General features: G+C 47.0%; 1 protein-coding gene across 2 annotated transcripts in view; it reads right to left on the bottom strand.

Annotated features, from left to right (window-relative positions):
* Window positions 1-139: 139 nt before the first annotated feature.
* The window catches only part of IFT38 (intraflagellar transport 38), a 55,204-nt gene continuing 34,985 nt past the window's right edge, over window positions 140-20,358 (bottom strand). The window contains exons 9-13 of one of the 2 annotated variants that reach the window (XM_014252513.2): window positions 19,537-19,609; window positions 10,206-10,310; window positions 2,786-2,841; window positions 887-928; window positions 140-639 (exon numbers count right to left, since the gene is read on the bottom strand). In XM_014252513.2, coding sequence (XP_014107988.2) covers window positions 481-639; window positions 887-928; window positions 2,786-2,841; window positions 10,206-10,310; window positions 19,537-19,609 — 435 coding nt within the window. In that variant the 3' untranslated portion in view covers window positions 140-480. The remainder of the gene's footprint in view (window positions 640-886; window positions 929-2,785; window positions 2,842-10,205; window positions 10,311-19,536; window positions 19,610-20,358) is intronic. The other variant, XM_005522814.2, reaches the window with a different exon arrangement.

Raw genomic sequence — 20,358 nt, 5'->3', positions numbered from 1 at the left:
CTTGTCCAGTTTTAATTCCACTCCTTCAGTCCACCTGGTGCTGCTCTTTGTGCAGACAAGCCCTTGATTAAGTAAAGGATATGCTTAGGATAAATAGATTTAAGCCAGATTTAAAAGTAATTGAAATGCATTCCCAGAGCAGCTTTTCATCCAGTTTTATTAAGCCAAAGAAATCTATTTGGACATAATAAAATGCAGGGAAATCAGGCACACGATGCTCACTGGAGTGAGACTTCTGGCACTGCAGTGCACAGTTTAGTGCAATTATGGAAATAAGTGCACATTACTGTGATTCTCAGTATGGATAAACTGCTCATGCTTTGAGATTCACAAACCTGGCAATCCAAGTTTAATTTTCAGGTTTAATGAACATTATTTACCAACTTTTGGATTCACACTGACACAGTTTTCAGACAGCAGGGTATTAGCTCCTGGCCTCTCCAAAGTTTGTGCTTCAAGAGGCCTCCTGCTACTGACGGGTCAGAAGTCATTATCGCTTTGCTCCAGTGGCTCCGGCTTCCTTGCTCGGAGACTGGATTTGCCTGGGGAGATTTCCATGCTGTCATCTTCCAGATCATCCTCCTCCTCCTCCTCATCTTCATCTTCATCCAGATCAATCTCACTATCCCCTGAGTCATCCTGCAGGACAGGAAATGAGAGTCTATGGCCAGCCCAAAGTGAGGGATGGCAGCGCCGGTGTCCCGCTGCACTCCCGATGGATTGCAAACCTCCCTCCCCACCCCACAGGGCTGATGGACACAAATCCCCTGACTCCTGCTGGCTCTGGGCTGTTAAAAGCCTGGCAGGCTTTGTGGCACTCAGGTGCCAGCTGCTGTGAGACCACAGAGGTGAGGGGATGGTGATGAACCACAGGACAGGAACCCACCTGTGCCTTGCGCCGGCCTGGCCGTGCCGGGGCTGGGGTCCCCTTGGAGAGCCAGAGTGGGAACACGAGAGGCAGAGCAGGAAAAAAAAGCACAAGAACATAAAAGAAAACAGAAAGTACCCAGGCTGAGAGCAGGGGAGAAGGCAGGCACAGCTCAGGTATCCTGTGCCACACCAGCAGGTGACAGAGGCCAGGCACACACTGCTGGCTCTTCCTAACTCCATCAATTCCTTGAGGGTTCAAAGCTGCTTCAGTGATTGCAAAACCAGTAGATATCATCAGAAAAGCAATATCCATATATAATCTATTACACAATATCTATAAACTTTTTGATCTATTTTTGAAGGCATTTTATTCAACAGGGGCTTCTCTCTGAAGTTTAATTGTGACTGCAATAGATTAGCCAGCAATGCAACTTATGATTATTTTGATTTTTGCATTGCCTGATTAATTTTTTTTTTTCCCCTAATCTGGGACACACAGAGGCCTGCAAAGATCCCTGAGCTCTGAGAAGCTGCAGTCAGAGGGCACAGCCATGAGACAGCTGAAGTGGCTGCAGCTGAGGGAAGTCACAGGCTGAAGGCTTTGGCTTTCCATCCCTGGGGCTGTGCCAGCAGGGAGAGAGCTGCCAGCAGGGAAAGGGAACAGGAATGGCAGAGGGTGACAGTCCAAACCTGTCAGTAACACTGCTGAGGACAATCAGGCAGTGCTGGGACTGAAGTGACAACATCTTCACCCCCAACACAGCACTCTGCCCATCCCAGAAATGGGTCTGGATGTCCAGGAGCCAACAACAGCCTTCACCACACCCACGCTGGCAGGAGCAAAGAGCAGAGCATGGGCTGCAAGTTCCTCTCCAAGACACAAGGTGAGGGTGCCCCAAAAGCTGTGGCTGCCCCATGCCTGGAATTGTTTTAGGTCAGGTTGGCTTGGAGCAATCTGGTCTAGTAGAACAAGATGGGGTTTAAGGTCCTTTCCAACTCAAACCATTCTGAGATTCCCAGAAATGTCTGAGCTCCCCTCCTTGAGACAGGCAGCACTGAGGGGTGTCTGCTGGACTGAGACAGAAAGGTTCCATCCACACTGGGAATTAACAGCAGCACAGGCTCAAACACAAACCCACAGGCACCACAGTTGCACTGTCTCCTAGCACTCTCCAAAACAGTGTTCCAGCATCACCTGGAGAGAACAGCCCCACTGCTCCTGGGATGGCAGCAGCTTTTTGGGGAGAGCTAACTGCAAATGCCAACCACATCCCAGCAGCTGGCTTCAGCTTCCTGGTGCAGTTGTGGCCCCTCAGGTGTGCCCAGGGGCACAGAAAGGCTGCCCATGGATGCCAAAGGCTGGGCACAGCAAGTGCCTCCTGTGCAAACCTGTGTGTGCCTTTCACACTGTCCACTCACATGTAAACCACAACCCAGTGCAAGGCCAGGAGCCCTGGGGCAGCAGGAACCTCAAGGGCACAGCTCACAGTCCTGCTCTCATCCCTGCCCCATCCCCCAGAGGACAGATTCTGCCAGTACAGGGCTCCAAGGAGGGACTTCTTAGAGCAATGAAGGGGATTTAGGTCCATGTATTTAACTCCTGCTGCACTGCACTGGTCCCTCTTCCCAGAAACCTGCCCCACAGCTCACAACAGCATTCCTGCAGCCTGTGTGCCACTAGCTCTGCACTGCAGGATGGTAAAGCACACAGAGCACACAGGCTCCAAGAACAAAGGAAAAATAAGGAAATACACATCTATGCCAAGGAAAGGTGTCAGCCGTTGGAAAGGAGGGGAAAAGCAGGCCTGGGGTGTGAGGATTCAGCAGGTAAAAAGGTGTCTCTACAGCTGAGGAGAGGGCTGGCATCTAAAGCCCTGTCAGAGGAGCTCTGCAGACACATGAGATGGTTACTCACATCTTCCTCCGTGTCTCCACCTTGCATTGATCCCACGATCCGTGTGCCAACTCTTCCTGCAGGAGCAAAGAGAATCCAATCAAAGCTGGCTCGTGGCCACAGGGAGGGAAGAGGAAGGGTAAAGCTCAGGGTGAATCCCTCAGTGAGAGGATGAGATCCCAATTCATAGTCACCCCCCTTGTTAAACCCCATTGCTCAGGAGAAGGTAGGAGGGGGTAAGGCTGACAGTAATTAACACTGGACTCAATGATCTTGGAGTATTTCTCCAATATTAATGATTCTATGACTCTAATTCCAGTCAGGGTGCTATTTATTCCAGCATGATGGTTCTGGCAGGACAAGAAGCAATGGACACATTAAGAAACAGGAAATTCTATCTGAACCAAGAAACCTTTTTTTACTGTGAGGGCAGTCAAACACTGGAACAAGGTTGCCAAGAGAAGTTTAGAAGTCTCCAACCATAGAGATACTCCAAACCAAACTGGATGTGGTCCTGGACAGGCAGCTGAAACCTCCTGTTAGAGCAGAGAGGTTGCTCTAGATAATCTTGAGAGGTCCCTTCCAACCCAAAAAAATCCATGAACTGACAAATTTCTTCCTGTGCTTTGGTACACAGAGAACAAAAGCCTGGTTTTATCATGTTGTGAATCCTTTGTCCTTTAGGGAGCTCAGACCCTTTCTGATATTCCAGGATGGATTGAATCTCACAGGAACCCCTGGCCATGCCCAGGCAAACCTCAAGAATTTCCTGTTGGGAGTTTGATGTGTGAGGCTGAAGAGGGAGGTGGGGGTGACTCAGGCCTGCTGCTGCAGCCACAGAACCCCCTCAACACTGGATCCCATTTCCAACCCCGCTGTGTCCATCCCATCTCACCATCTGTTCATTTCCTGCCATCACCAGCTTCCTCCATGCCAAATACAGATTGTTTCAACCTAGAACAATCCAATCTGTGCTGTTTTTAGCATGAAAACAAGGCAGCTTTAAAATATACCCTGGCAAACCTCTTTTTTTCTACTTCCCAAAGCACAAAAGATGACAGGTCCCCTTTGTCCCACGCAGTTTGAGCTGAGTTAGTGGTAGGAAAAAGCTGCCTAACTCATCCACAGCTCACCAAAAAAACCTTGTTGTATCAAGGCAGTTCATTAAAAGGATTTTATGTCTTTATATAAAAAGCAGTGGCCTCTATGCAGCAGTTGCTGATTACACAGGAAGTGGAGATGGAATTAAAAGATTTCTGGATAGTTCTGTCCTCAGGCTTTGGAGACTTTTGCTCTAATTTATGCTACACTAAACTATATAAATTTGGAGGTGATTACACCTGACTAAGGTGTATGACTAAGGTGATGCTTAGATGACAACAGAACTCCACTTTTGCCCAGCCTATAAATGACTCTTGAGTTTTAACTTCAATCTTACTCTGTAGAAGGTTCAACATGAAGTGTAAAACTGGGAAGTATTACCTCAAAAAGGAGAAAGCTGCAGGGAGCTCCTAAAATAACACAAAACAGAGGGATTCTGAATATAAAGGAAAAATAAGATATTTTTTATTTAATGAATTTAATTCATATTTTAACTAATTAATGTTAAGAGAGCTGATGGAATAGGCCAGTTCAAAATGCCATGGGAAGGGCTTAGAGAATGCCCACAGAGGGTGTGCAGGATGCTGCTCCTCCATCAGTGGGAGCAGTGCAGACATCCCATGGACACACCTGGAGAAACTCGAGGATCTGGTACTGCCTGGACTGGGATCCCTGCATTGTCTAAGCCAGGAGCACCTCTCTGATCCAGCAACTGTGTGATCAGCAGGGTTTGGTCCTGCAGCAAACCCTGGGACACTCCCAGGAGAGACCCCAGGATGCAGAGGGGCTGGGACTTCACCTGAGCACTAAGCTGCAAAGAGGAAAGAAACCAGATTTTCCATAGAGCGTTAGTTTCACTCCCACACCATAAATCCCCACATTTCCCTGTGTGGGGAATGGCCATGGTGTGTTTCTGTGTGTGCTGAGGGCAGGCAGGAAGCAGAGGAGTCACCTGCATGGCACAGGAGAGATGGGGGTGCTGTCCCTTGGTTTCCTGGGCTCAGTTCAGCTGGGCTCACACAGCTTTTGAAAGCAGAGAGCCTGTGGGGTTTCCTTACAGACACTGGGAATCCAGCTGGGACAGGCTGTACAGAGCAGGAATTAGGAAAGATGCTGGTGATGAACAGGCTGTGATTCACTGCACCTCTGGAGTCAAATCTCCCTGTGCATGGCCATGGTCTGTAGGCACTGAGCCCTCAGGGGGCAGAAGGGAATGTGCATCCCTGATTTGGAGTCTGTGAGCTGTTGCCATTTTCCCTCTGTGTGATGCTCCCCATTGTACCAACCTGTACAGCTGATCTCCACCTCCTCACCCAGCAGTGGGTACAGGTTAACCCTGTGCCTCACAGCAAGGACTGACACACAACCTGAGAGTCTAGACAGCCTGGGAGCAGGGCAGGTGGATTTGGAGCTGACACATTTTGCTCCCACTCTGGAGATCTGCAGTCGGTCTCCAGTGTTTAATGTGAATTCACAGCATAAGCTCACAGAAGACACCTCTCACTGTATCACATTCCCTTCCACACACAGAAAAATGGGATGAACCTTCTGTCTGATCCTTCTGAACTGTTGCCCTTTGGACACAGTTCTTAATCACAGAATGATGGAATATCCTGAATATCCTGAATATCCTGAATATCCTGAGCAGGGAGGGACCCACAGGGATCATCCAGTCCAGCCCCTGGCCCTGCACAGACACCAAACAACCCCACCCTGTGCCTGAGCAGTGTCCAAACACTCCTGGAGCTCTGGCAGCCTCAGGGCTGTGCCCATTCCCTGGGCAGTGCCAGCACCTCTGGGGGAAGAACCTTTCCCTGATCTCCAGCCTGAGCCTGCCCTGGCCCAGCTCCAGCCGTTCCCTGCTCCTGCCCCAGAGACCGGAGCTGCCCCTCGGGAGGAGCTGCAGCCCCTGCTGAGCCCTGCCCTCAGTCTCCTTCTCCAGCTGAACAATCCAAGTGCCTCAGCTGCTCCTCAGAGCCTTCCCCATGCCCATGTCCCTCCTTTGGACACTCTCCAACAGCTTTAGATCCTTCTGATGATGTGGCATTCACAGCTGCCCCAGGCCCGAGGTGAGGCCAGAGCAGAGCAATCCCCTCCCTTAGTGCAAGACCCTGATCCCAGCAGCATTTTCCAGGCACTGCAAAAATCCAGGGATTCATTAAGCACAGCACAGCTGCTGCCTGGGGGAGCACACTTCAGTTTTTATCTTACACCTCCATTAAAAGGAAACCTGCTTGGAAGTGAGGGAGCTGTTCCCACCACTTCAGACCTACAGCCTCTCCTCCTTCTTCACTAGGTTTGATGTTGGGATGGCCCACACCTGGGGGAGGTTGAAAGGGAAGGAAAACATTCTAGAAATTCCAGAGCAGAAATCTGAACATGGCCACAAGCTGGAGAGAGAAATTCCACAAGCAGAGTGACAATTCCCACTGACAAAAGGATTTCCCTGCTTCTCAGCCTGCCTGTGGTGTGGAAGGATTGGAAACAGGACTGTGGAGGCTCACCTGAAAAGATTTGCATGTCAAAACTCTCCTTTTCACTACAGGAGTGAAAAAAATGAGGGATAATTCAGGCTCTGCAGCTTTCCCCCAGCATGCAGGGCCCCACAGGCACTCAGCAGCAAGTGCCCTCTCTGCCAGCACATCATTGACACCCTGAGCCTCTGGGCCAGCTCTGCCAAGGAAAGGGGCTCCAAGAGAGCTGCTCTCACTGTGTGACTTTGGACTGATTGTCTGCTAAAAACCCAGGGTTTTATAAAGCTGTCTTCTCACAGTACAGATCAAATGGGGCTGAAGTTGTTCTGTCTCAGAAGTGAAATGTTCTCTGAGGTCTGGTCTGGACAAAACCAGCCCTTTACACCGATGTTATAAAAGGAAACAAGAGCCACAGCACGGGGAGAAAGGGTTCCCAGGAGCTGAAACAGCCTGGCAGTGTGGAATAGAAGGTGATTTCCAGGCACAGCTCCACAAGGATGGACCATTTTGGCTTCATTCAGCAGCACTGCCTTGTCACCAGCACTGTGTGTCCCAGCCTGCATGTCCCCACCCCCCACCCCTGCAAAGGGAGAGATCCTTATGATGCCACAGTGAATTTCAGTCCAAGTGAATGAAAAGATGGATTTGCACATGGAATTATAACATCACCTCAAAATCTGTCACTTCTGATAGCGTGGGTAACAAAAATCTATTTAGTTTAAGGGGAGGCTGGACAGGTTCTTAGAAGAAAATAAATGTACTGAGGGTTAGCTGACATCTGTGCAAGCCACAAGTGATGGGTTTGAAACAGTTTGAGAGCAGCATGGAACCTGAGGGAATTTCCCAAGTGCTCCCCCAGACATTTTCTTTCAGACAGGGCTGGGGAGAGAGCAGGCTGGCTGATGCTAGGGCTGATCCAGCACAGCAGCTTCTGCATTCCCAGGATAAGACTGTGCATCCTTCACCCCAAAGTTCACCCCAGCTGCACATGAACAACCATCCTGCTGCAAAAAACTCATCTGTGGCCTGTTTCAGGCAAGAGCTTTCTCTACACTGCAAATGGTTAAGGCTTTCAATGCTGGAATAATTTCTTGTCCTTTGGCCCTCTGACAAGAATCTTACTGCAAGTGCCACCACTAATTCAGAGAAGTCCATTGTATTTGTCACAGCCTCCAATATCTATTGCCAGACAGAGTAAAAATGGATGTGAAATTTTATTCACATTGACAATGCTAAAATTAAAATGTAGAGACCAGATTGTCTCCAGCTCTGGCATCCCCAGCACAGGAAGGTTGTGGAGCTGCTGGAGAGAGTCCAGAGGAGGGCATGGAGATTCCCCAAGGGCTGGAGCCCCTCTGGAGCCAGGCTGGGAGAGCTGGGGGTGCTCACCTGGAGAGGAGAAGGCTCCAGGGACACCTCAGAGCCCCTTCCAGGGCCTAAAGGGGCTCCAGGAGAGCTGCAGAGGGACTTGGGACAAGGGATGGAGGGACAGGACACAGGGAATGGCTTCCACTGCCAGAGGGCAGGGATGGATGGGATATTGGGAAGGAATTGTTCCCTGGGAGGGTGGGCAGGCCCTGGCACAGGGTGCCCAGAGAAGCTGTGGCTGCCCCTGGATCCCTGGAAGTGTCCAAGGCCAGGCTGGATGGGGCTTGGAGCAGCCTGGGACAGTGGAAGGTGTCCCTGCCCATGGCTGGGATGAGATGAATTTAAGGCTCTTCCAACCCAAAGCAGTTTGTGATTCTGTGATAAATCAGGGTATTCTCTAATCTACAAAAGCAAATGATCAGTGACACATGGATTTACTACAATAAGCCCCCTTAAGGAGGGGACTTTCCTCTAAGTGTGATATTGTGACAATAAAGCAGCTGCAGTTTCCCAGGCCCACAGGCAGCACCTGCAGCTTGGCCCCTGCTGTCCCAGCCATAAACTCTCACCTCCCTGCTCCCTCCAGGATCAGAGCCCTTCCCTAACACTGGTTTTGCCATGTTTGCTGACCCAGCAGCACTGAAGTCAAAGCTCCAGAGCCCATTCCAGGGGCTCCTGCTTGTTCCTCTCTGCATGTGGGGAAGGGGTCGATTTTCTTTCTGCACCACACAAGTCTCCCCCAGCTCCCTCTTTGGTGTTCCATGGGAAAGCAAATCCTATAATTTTAATTGGCTGAAGGAATAAAACCAGGAGTAATACTGTTAAACCTTTATTTAGTTTGAATTTTGCTGCATCTAGACTGAGCTGATGAAAGGGCTCTCGAGGGTGAGTGTGCTGATTTTTCTCAATTATACCAATTGGCCTAAAAAGAGGGATTATCTCTCCCTGAGAATCTTGCTTCTTTAACAGCAAAACACACTGGACTATCTGCCCACCACAGAGAGAGGGAGGAAGCCTTATCTGCTAGCACTGATAACCTGGGAATTAGAGATGTAGAAGTGCACCCCAGCAGCCACAGGGACTGAGCACAGTGGGCCCTTTCTCCTCAGCTGGAGAGCAAATGTGGCTCAGCAGCATCACCATGTAAGAAAACACAAAGCTTCAAAAGAAAGTGATTGAGATATCTTAAAGTGAGTCCAGGAAAAAAGCAGTAATTAATAGAAATAATGTTCTTGTTATGCTGCCTTGATCATTAAGTGTATTTTAAATGCAAATTGCTAAAGAACACCAGCAGATCTGTGGTGTGTTTAACAGCAAACAGGCAGAGAATATTCAGCCCTGGTTTTCTAAAGAAGCTGCTGCTTTTGACATGAATCTCAGGTCTTAAAGTCTGATAAACTAATACTGAGTTTCCATTAAGGGTAATTAACGATAACAAAGCTCTTCCTAGAAAAAAATCTGACAGCAAAATCTACAACTTTTAGAGTTAAACTCTAAAACTGCTATTAAGAGCAGCAGGGACTCAGGTCATGGTGTTCTCTGGGATGAAGCACCACTGACAGCTACAGGGTCCCTTCCAAAGCTCTAAAATCTGTGTACAAACCTTTCCTTGAGAAATGCCAATATACAATATTCCTTAGCAGTGTTTCTAGCACTGAACAAGACTTTTCAATTTTCAAGAAAAACAGAGGAAGGGAAAATAAAAATGCTGGAATTACACTGACTTGAGAACATCAGCTTGTTTCCCTGGTCTCAGTCAGAAAGGGGAAAGCAGAATTCCACTAACAAAACCCCACAGTTTATCTAAGGAGCAGGCTCCAGCGGGAGTGGTGCCTCCAGACCCCAGAGAGGTTGATGCTGACAGTTCAGAATCCCTTACTGCTACCAAAAAGAACTTCCCTGATTTCCTGGCTGTGTTTTGCTTGACTCCAGACTAAGCAGAACATTTCCCACCTAAAACAGACCCTCACACAGCAACTCCTCTAAGCTGCTTGTGAGCAGTGGGAGCAGCCAGAGGAGCTGCACTCCCCAGGAAGAAGGACAGAAGGACAGAAGGACAGAAGGCTCACATCCCACCCTGGCAGCAGCAGCTCAGGTGTGTCCACCTGTGCCCAGCCAGTGCAGGTGACTTTACTGACTCACTGAAGGTTTCCCAGCTAAAAAGGTGCCAACAAGGTACAGGGAAGTAAATGCTTTGCATTTGTAACGAGAAATGGCATTGTTTCCCTATGGCTTTGTAAAGAACTGCTTCAGGAATGTGTAAGGCAATACCAAGGTGGGATTTTCCCCACACAATCACTTTTTTCCCCACTAAATAATCCTTCATTGGCTCCCCTGGAAGCGCTGTTTTTTCCACAGGGCTTTATCCTCCTGCAGCTCCTGAGAGCTGAGCAGTGCCAATATCCTGAAGGGTGACAGGGGCTTCTCACATTTGCAGCTACTCAGGTAATTCCAGCACATCCTTGTGGATCAAGGCAGCTCAGGAGGGGTTAGAGTACCTGGCAGGAGAGCTTCCGTGCTGATGCGGTGCCTCGGGATCTGCAAATCCCTCTCGCTGTCAGATCCTTCATCCTCCTGGATTTCTATGTCAGAGTCATCATTACCTGGTTAAAAACAAAGCCAGCTGATTAATATCACCCCCAGCAACCCCCAGCCCAGAAGAGCAGCTGGACACAGGAGATACCAGCGGCTCTACCTTTGTTCTAGCCCAAGAGGAATTGAAAATGCAGCTGCAGAGAGCGTTGGCTCTGCACGAGAGCAGAGGAAAACAGCCAATGTTCACATCCCAAGGAGAAATCCTTCAGCATGGCAGTGCCAAAGCAGCACCCACTGTCAGAGCCTTGGGACAACCCCAGACTGTAGCATGAAGGTGCTGTTTAAACACCCTCTGGGTATGAAGGTGCTGCTTCAGCGAGTGATTTAAAGATCAAACTCTTTGAAAAGCATTTGTGAAGTATGTGTTTTACTGGTTTATTATCCTGGTTTTACCCTGCCACCAGCAATGTCAAAACCCATCTCCTTCGACTATTTGCCTTTCATTTAATGCTAGATAAGCACAGTTCCACATCTCCAGATAAAGGAATGCAGCTACAGCCAACCCAAGATGCTGGAGAGACAGGGAAGCTTCCAAAGACGCAGGAACTTCTTCAGATATTTTCATTATCTGCCTTTGTTTCCTTTTCCCCATGCAAAGCAGAGTTCCCAGCCCAGTGCCAGCACAAACCCAACAGGACTCCATGGGAGGACCCAGCACAGTAACATTTGCTGCTGATTGTTTAGAGAAAATAGGCAATTCTTTCCCAGGTACATTTAATTACACACATGTCAGAGCTGAAAATGGAAATAACTACTTTAATCAGGATTAGTAATGAGCTGACACATCTCTGCAGTATTTAATTATCGGACAATATACAAATATTAGACATTTTCCCATCCTCTTTTTCACTGCAATATTAAGTTAATGAGAAAATAATAATGGCAAGGGAAGTATCTGCTAGCCTGGGAAGATTACAAGGCTCCAGCAGAGTTAGCTATAATTTCTATTTGCACTTTCTTCTTTGGCAAGTGAGGGAATCACTCACTGCTGTGTGACCTGGATGCTGCTTCTGTTTGCCTGGCATTTATGAAACTGAGGTTTTGTTCAGCCTTCCACAGGCAAACTCCTTGGGAGGAGCCATGTGGAGCTTCCAGAAAGGATTCCAGTTTGTGCTCAATATATTAAAGAATGAATTTATCACATGTGTGATGGCTCTTACTGCTACTAAAATGTCCTCATTCTTATTTTGTGGGATTTTTTTCTTCCTTCTTGGTTATTTACTTTATTTTTAGCATAAATTTCTCCCCTTCAGGCTTTGTCATCTGTGTTCCTGTTAGGCAGCAGCACTCCCAGGAGCTGAGGATGCTGCAGGGAGCCCACTGATTACTTGGCCAAACCTTTTCCATTCCGTGCCCATCCGTGCTTCTTGCTCCTGTCTGGGATCTCCTGAGCATGAGCTGCCAGCTGAGCAGGACCAACAGCTCCCCACTGCCACAGAGCAGGGCTGGATGGGATATGGGGAAGAAATTCTTCCCCTGTGCCTTTAAAAATCCTGGATTGCCTTTCAGGCCAAATGAAAATACAAATTCATCAACTGAACTCCCAGCATGTCATGGAATGGCCTGGCTTAGAAGGGACCTCAAAGCCCATTTTGTCCCATCCCCTGGCAGGGACACCTTCCCCTGTCCCAGGCTGCTCCAAGCCCCGTCCAGCCTTGGACACTTCCAGGGATCCAGGGGCAGCCACAGCTGCTCTGGGCACCCTGTGCCAGGGCCTGCCCACCCTCCCAGGGAACAATTCCTTCCCAATAACCACAGTACAGCACTTTTCCTGCTGAGTTGTGACTTTGAAACAAATCCTGTTATGGATCCACGGCAAGAGTTTGGGTTTTCCTTGAACAGCCTGGCTGGAATCCTGGAACACAGAGCCCAGCTTGGAGCATCCCTGCAGTGAACTCGTGCCAGAGGCTCAGAGAAGTGACAGCTGCAAATGCAAATTCAGCAGTATCAAAATTCCTGCCTCCAAGCCTCCTGCTCCCTCATAAAAAGACATGAAGCACCTTTTCCACTCCCCAAAACTAAATATACTGCTCCAATCAAGCTCAATCCCGCTGTCACCAAGCCCAGCTCTGCCCAGGTACAATCTGAGTTATCAGCTGAGCTGAACTGTGCTGAGCCAGAATCCCAAGGACACAGAACCAGAGCACAGTGCTAAAAAGTTACCCAAAAACACAAGACAGAGAGAAGCTGAGTACAGGCTTTTTCCCAGGATTAAACACCAGCCCAGTGCTGTGTCCTAGGCAGTGTTCCACCACCAACTCCTCACTCTACACCCAGTGTGCCCAGTTCTCACCAAAATATTCTTGGTATTTATAAAAAAGTGTCAGTTCAGGAAGTTTCATCTAACAAATGCAGAAAGACTGATTGCCCTTGAAGAAGCCACAATCTTAAGTGTACCACTGCACAGCCAATTACAATCAGTTTTGGAGAGACAAGGAACATTCCTTATTAAAAAACCCAGATTTTTCTCAGGATCAGCATAAAGCAATGAAGATAATAATCCACAGGCACCAGAAATTGCCATGTGCTTGTACATGGAGTACAGAACCCACTGAATGGAGCTGGCTTATGAGATTTATATGGGTTTACATGAGGATTATTGGAATGCTCACAACAGACTTACTTATTATTATTCAGCAATCCATGTCCTCCAGTTGAGGCCAAGCTGGCAGCTTCCAGAAGCTTCAGACTGAGGTTTTAAGCAGCTCTTGTATTTTTATTATGAAAAGGTAATCAGCAGAATAAGTCTGTAAATTGTGCTGGGCCCACTGGTGTGACTGTCTCTGCTGCACAGAAAACACTCCAAGTATCAGCCTACATGAAGGAGGATACAGTGGGATTTTAAACCCCACTTGCCTTTCATTTCAACATTCCTATTTCATAAACATGGGTTTCAGTCAACTAAATTAGTTTCCTTTAAAACTGTCCAGCCACAAAAAATACATCCTGCTTCCACTGATTTCCAAAGGTGGGATTTTTGTTCCTGCTCCCAGAAAAAAGCCACAGCTGAAACCTGGACAGATAATACTATATTGAAATGATTTAATTTCTGGTAATTTGCAATGCTTGAAGGAAAAGCAGCATGATTTAATAACTTAGCGGTGATTTCATAGCAGATTTGGTAGTTTATATCAATATTCAAGTAAAGGTATCCAGCTGTAAAAGAAGAAGTTACTGTGGTGAGGATGATGAGCACAGTGGCCATTGTTGATTGATATGCTCTGGAATTAGCTGGAAGTGCTGTGTAGAAAATCACTGCCTTGGAAACACAGGCACTGGCTCCACAGCAATTACTGCACTCAGCAGGATGCTGGTTTTGGTGAGAAAACATCATGAGAACAATCAAATGGGCAACTGACAGCCACTTGATCCCAAATGAAATCCAGTTAATGGCTAGCAGGAAATAAGGGAACAGCAAAAACCAAAGGGGTTTGGATTGGGATTTTTGATGTGTATATCCACTGTGATTTCTCCCAGTGCCTGTGGAAAGCCTCAGCTCTGCCTAACCCATCCTATTGTCACAGCAAACCCACAGCACCAGGCTCTGGATCAGCCTGCACGCTCCTAAACCCACAGCTCTGCCATCTGAAGGGAAAGAAAGGCTTGGGTATAAAAATATCTGGAGGAAATGTCCTTTGTCCTCAGCACAAAACTGAGATCTGTCATCTGGTCTCTAAGAAGAATTCAGACTGGTACTGAGAGCTACTGAGCAAGGTCCAGATGTGTGTAACTCCGGGAATTCCAGTGGAAAGCTTGGATGTTCTTTGACTTTTTGGTTCTTTTGGCTGTGCAGCCAAAAACTGGGCAGTAACAGCAACATACAGCAACAAGAAGGTTGCAGAGGTAGCTCTAACTGCACTTATTTACCTTGCCTGGTCATTTTAAGATCACAGAATCATGGAATAATTTGGGTTGCAAGAGAGTTTAAACTCATCCCATTCCAGCCCTGCCATGGGCAGGGACACCTCCCCCTAACCCAGGCTGCTCCAAGTCCATCCAGCCTGGTCTATCTACAGCATCCAAACTCCAAATTTATCATTAAGGATGATTAACCACTGCCTGGGGAACCAACAGGTCTCAGCCACTTGAAATAATTAAAATTAACTCAGGATGACAAGCTCCACTTAAACTGGGATTTGGAGTCTGAGCAGGAGTGAGCAGTTAGGTTATTTTTGGGCCCATTTGATAAAGAGGTCATATTTGGTGACCAGAACTGTTTCTAACAGCCTTACATGCCAAAAAATCCATCCAAGCACTATTAAATTAGACGATGAATTTGCAATTACCCAACAAGTACAACACAAAGCTCCTGTGGAGCAGTTCCAAGTGTCTCTTACAAGAAGATGGATGGCCCTGAGCACCAGCAATATCATCCAGGAGTTACCCCTCAAATCCCACAGCTGCTGCAATGGGGCTTTTTGTTTTGTCTGCTGGCAGATTTTAAAGCATCAGCTCTGGAGTAGAAAGGGTGCACTCAGGAGCATCAGTTAAATCCTCTGGTTGCTGCTGAACAAGCTTCAAGTAGTGCAGATTTCCAAATGTTGGGGAAAATGAGTGGTTATTCATTCTACAGACCAAGCAAGAGGATGCAGGGTGGAATGAGTGGAGCAGCACAAAAAGAAGAAAGTGGCAGAGTCAATGAAAAATTCAGTTTTACAGCAAATATTGCATATAGAAATTAATCCTGGCACAGCACTGGTCAAAAGAAATACAGGAAATATTTTGAAAAATTCAAGGAGTTTATGTTTTTACAATTTCAAAACAAAGTATTTTAATTTTTAAAAAATATAATTCAGATATATTCCTACAAGAAGGGTGGAGAGAGACTTTGAACAAGGGCCTGGAGTGCAGGGACAACAGGGAATGGCTTCCACTGCCAGAGAGCAGGGCTGGATGGGATATTGGGAAGGAATTGTTCCCTGGGAGGGTGGGCAGGCCCTGGCACAGGGTGCCCAGAGAAGCTGTGGCTGCCCCTGGATCCCTGGAAGTGTCCAAGGCCAGGCTGGATGGGGCTTGGAGCAGCCTGGGACAGTGGGAGGTGTCCCTGCCATGGCTGGGGTGGAACTGGATGGGCTTTGAGGTCCCTTCCAACCCAAACCTCTCTGGGATCCTGTGATTCTGCATTGCCTGCTTGTAAATTGATAAAAAGCTCTTGAAGAATATGAGAAAGTGCATTGGAAAAAGTGTGTAAAAAAGAGAAAAAGAAAGACCTGTAAGTGCAATAAGCTGCTGAGTCTGAAAAAATATTTCAACCTAGATACATTGCAAGTTGTTCCTTTTTGCTCAAGGAAGTTTTTGTAATTTTGGATAAACCTGCAGACATAAATTGAATTTCTGCTGTTATCAGCGACCTTCCCTGGCCTCTCCTCTCCCAGAGTCCAGTACCAGAGCATCCAGTACCCACACCTGACAGGAGTGCTATCTCCAGCCTTCACCCAAGCAGTGCCTAATACACTGTTTTAGCTGTCACTTTGCAATTAACAAAGAAACCAAGCCCTGAGTTTCATGCATTTGGATTTGCTCCGTGGCACCAGTCCTGGATGTGGCACAGGGGCAGCAGAGAGACACCAGCAGTGAGACACCACTGCCTGGATCAGCCTAAGAACAACTTCTGACAAGCAAAGATTAGAAAAATAACAGCAATTTCCTCCCTGCTCAGCACAAAAGACATTTTTATACTGCTGCAAATGCTTAATTGTGTGTATTTTCATCAGGCAGACAATACTCAGAGCCTGATCTGTAGCTAGAGTTCAAAATCTTCGTGTTGTTTAAGAACAGTATTTCAGACAATTTAATGTTGGTTTTTTGGTTATTTTTTTCAGTGCAGTGGTTTTATGGAGTTGCTCTGTCAGAGAGAAAAGCTGATTTGCAATGTGTGGAAGCAAAAGAAAAAAGAACCAGACTGTTGATCAGTAACACTAAACAATTTTGCCAGTTTTATGTGAAAGTCCATATCCATGGACTTTATTCTTAACACAGATCTGCACAACTCAACCTCCATCCCACAGCTCTCCTTTATGAGAAACAGGATTTAGGCTTCTCAGCCTGAAACTCAACTGACAGCTGACCAAAAATCCTGCAGCTTCACTGCAGAGAGAAATGAAATGTTAATTTGGAGCCCTTCTTACCAAATTAGCAGGAGATGAAGTCAGGGGATCCAGACAATGCGAGAGCTGATCAATTCCAGGGTAGGTGAAGGCAGCAGTGCTCACAGGACAGAGAAGATGCTGACTTTTAGCAGTTAATGGCAACAAATTTGTCACCACCTGCCAGCTCATGCTGTTAGAAAAGCCTCATGACATGTTTTGCAGCTCCCAGGGGCAAAATGTTAGCAGTGAGAGAACCTGCCCTGCTCCTTTTGGGGGCACTACCCCTGCAGCCCCTCTGAGGAGGGAAGCAATGAATCTCTTCCAAAGCAGCTCATTCCCCCACCCCAACATTCCAGAATCAGCCAGGGAGTCCTGGGATACTGGGAGAAGCAGGCCAGCCTGCCCAGCTTCCAGTGAGCACAGAAGGAACCCATCCCTTCATCTCCAGAACCTGCTGCATGAGCAAGACCAAGTCAGAGCAGAGCCCACTTCAACCATCTTGGTATCTGTTGGGGCCCACACAACAAATCCCCAAGTTTCCAAAGATGGAATAAAACTTTGGATGAAACATCCTTGCTTTGTTTGGGGGGCATTACTCAATAATGAAGTATTTAGCAGGGTCTGTGGTGACAGGACAAGGAGTGAGGGTTTTAAACTGAACAGGGTCAATTTAGACAAGAAATTGGGCAGGAATTGTTCCCTGGGAGGGTGGGCAGGCCCTGGCACAGGGTGCCCAGAGAAGCTGTGGCTGTCCCTGGATCCCTGGAGGTGTCCCAGGCCAGGCTGGATGGGGCTTGGAGCAGCCTGGGACAGGGGAATGGGACAAGCTTTAAGCTCCCTTCCCACCCAGTCCGGGATTCTGTGAAATATTTTTTCCTCCAAGAGCCTGCTTCACAAAGCTGTTTCTGATGGTGAAGTTCTTTACTCTTCCCTGTCACTGGCTCGTTACAGGGCACATCCTCCCAGGAGCATGCAGCACCCAAAACCCAGACAGCTGCAAGCTTTAAGTGTTCAAGGCTGCAGCACCTCACACCATTTCCTCACCATGCTCACAGCAGTCTTGATAAAATCACTGCCAGATCCAGCTGCAGGTCCCTTGGGAATCCTCTCCAGCAGAAATTCCAACCCTCAGGTGATCCCTGTTTCTGGTGTGGGTTGCACAATTAACCCTGGGGGAGGGTGGGCAGGCAAAGCTGCTCAGTGGGGCTGAGCCCATTCTGCTGCTCTTTCTTTGTTTCCTCTTGTGCCAAATGTGTATTTTTTCCTGTGATGAGGACCCTGGGATTAACACAGCTGCTCTGTAAACCAACTGTGCAATGTGAGACAACAACCTCTGCATTCTCCCACCAAAGCAAATCTCTTGGGTTTGAATTGTTTAAAGGGCAGCATTTAATTAATAACGAGCAGAGGAGAGGGGGGTCTGCTCTAAGGGCTGTTAAGTGTGAGCAGACTGTGCTCTTGGGGAGCTTCACAGCATTCCATTAATTAATCTCTGTGCTCCTGACTGGAAAACAGTCCCAGAGAGCCGAATTTCCTGTCTCAGCTCCCCTGCAGACTTTCCCAGACAAAGGTAGGGTGGAGCTGACAGAGATGACTCGATTTGCCAAGGTGTTGGGACAGTCAATAAATGAGCCAGCTCTGGAAAGCAGGATCCTGGTGCTCTTCTCACTAGAATAAATGCTAATTATGACAATTAGGTACTTGAATTAAGATGTATTATGGTAATATTTGAGGTCATTAAAAGTAATAATCACATTCTTAGGTGGCAGTTAAATCAGTCACTAAAAGGCAAAGTTCCTTTTTTTCAGAGATTCAAAATGACAGAACAGTTTTCCAGCTGAAAATCCACAGACAAAGCAGGGCAGCAAATTTTCATGTTACACCTCACACTGCCAGTTACTGGTGACTGAGGCCCAGCTCCTCCTGAACTTTTTTACCCCAAAAACTGTCAGAGAGCAGGACTTGAACTTTTTCATGCAAATAAACCCTTAAAATAATTACACATTTTGTAGTTTACATTACAAATCCTGTATTTCAGCTAAAACTTCTTCACTCTTCACTTCATTGATATGAGATCAAAGATGGACAGAGATCAGTGAATTTCCTCTTTCATGAGTTTGCTCTGAAAATCTCAGACAACAAACAAACTGTGAAGTGCAACTTTTACGTCTTTACTCAATTTCAGCTTTCATGAACTCTCTTCTCTCTGATCCTGAGAATTAATTTTCTTCCTAGTTTCTCCCAGTTATCAAATAAAAATGCACAGACTGCAATATTAAGTTCACAGAGGTAGTTAATGATTAAGTTCTGGCTGGTGTTTGGTTCAAAAAGAGCAGTATCTGGTTTGTGAGCTTTCTACAGAGTCTCCAGAGGTCATTAATTCCCTTCTGATCCTAATCAATTAAGAAGTAGTTTAGCAAAAAAAAAAAGGAAAAATAAACCCCCAAATTTTAATTGCATTCCCATTTTGCAGGTACACTAAAATCAAACAAATGCAGGGAGGCAAATGTGGATCCTATTGAGAAGATTGATGATATCAGAGATGATTTTAAACTGTGAGTTTTCATCTGGGAAAGTTCTGATCTGTGTAATAAAGAATAATTCTGAACACAGAACCAAACTCTGTCCTCAACAAGTGCTGAGGACAGAAGTTGGGGCCAGAAAGGACACTCTGGTTTTGCAGGACACCCCAGCATGTGTGTGATGAGGCACAAACCAGCAGGACTATTCACCTCCATGAAGCATTTGGCTGAGAAGACTCCTCTGTCCAAGTCTGCTCTCAAGCCAGCAATCCCCTGGTGCTGGGACAAGTCTGTGTCCCCAGCCAGCCCAGGTGGGAGCAGTAAAATGAAGCCTAAATCTGCTCTGGGATTGCCCAGCATTCAGTGGCTGACTGTGGTCATTCCTGAGCTCTGCAGGTGAAACTGGCAAGGCAGGGAACATTCCCAGAGGAACATTCCCAGAGAACATTTCACAGAACATTTCACTTCTGTCCTTTCAAGTTGTCATGACTCTACTTGTTGTACCCCTGCCTGCTGATTCTATCATCACCCCACGTCCCCTTGGAAGTGGACACTTACACATGGAGTAGCCAGCACTTAGCAACTCCTCTGCTACTTCAAGAGGGGAAGGAAATCCCACTTACTTCCACTCTTCAGCAGGTGCTGCTCCTCCTCCTTCAGCCTGTTCTGAATGAGACGTAACATGTTGGCTGCTTCCTGCAAGAGGAGAAAAGAGCTGCCTTGGGAAAGCTGCCACAGGTAGAATGGGACTAGACAATGTCAGCATTGAGAATGTTCTATGGAAAAAAAACAGGTCTGATTTGAAACATGGAGCTCCTGCTTGCTTTGTGAGGGTCAGGATGTAAAGCCCAGGTCAAACAGTGCATTGAAATTCAACCTTACATCCTCACTGGGTGAAACATCACTTATCCCTTGGAAAATGAGTTTATTTGTCTTCATCCCACAGAACATGACTGCTGCTGCTTTGAAAAGCAGGCTTTGGTAGTTGTCTTCAGCCAACAGCCCATTAAAAACCAGAACTGGTTTGTGAAATGACTGCACTTTTTAACACACATCCAAAACAGAAAGCATCCACACCTTTCCAAGCATGCAAACCAAACTGGAGCAAACAACCCAATCAATGAGCTGGAAAAGTACAGCCATGTATTTATTACACCACCCTGGTGCAAAGGAAAACCAACCAAATGAAGGTCATGACACTAAAAAGTCACAGAATGGGACCTTTCTAGTCCATTTTAAATGACATTTAGCTTAAATTTGGGTAATGCTAATGGTGAAAAACAAGCTAAACATGATAGATTAGGTAAGATATGAATGCACAGAATCAGGCACAGCCAGAACCCCCAACATGAACAGCTGGCAACAGCTGATAGAAGATTTAGCCACAAATTTTGCTAATTTTAGTCTCTTCAATTCCAGTCAGGCAGAGGCAAGTTAATTAATTG

The sequence above is a fragment of the Pseudopodoces humilis genome, chromosome 18 (assembly GCF_049639895.1).
Source record: "Pseudopodoces humilis isolate 2021_Gansu_Grassland_sample_001 chromosome 18, ASM4963989v1, whole genome shotgun sequence".
NCBI classification, from domain to species: Eukaryota; Metazoa; Chordata; class Aves; order Passeriformes; family Paridae; genus Pseudopodoces; species Pseudopodoces humilis.
This window is presented reverse-complemented; position numbering and strand designations above follow the sequence as displayed.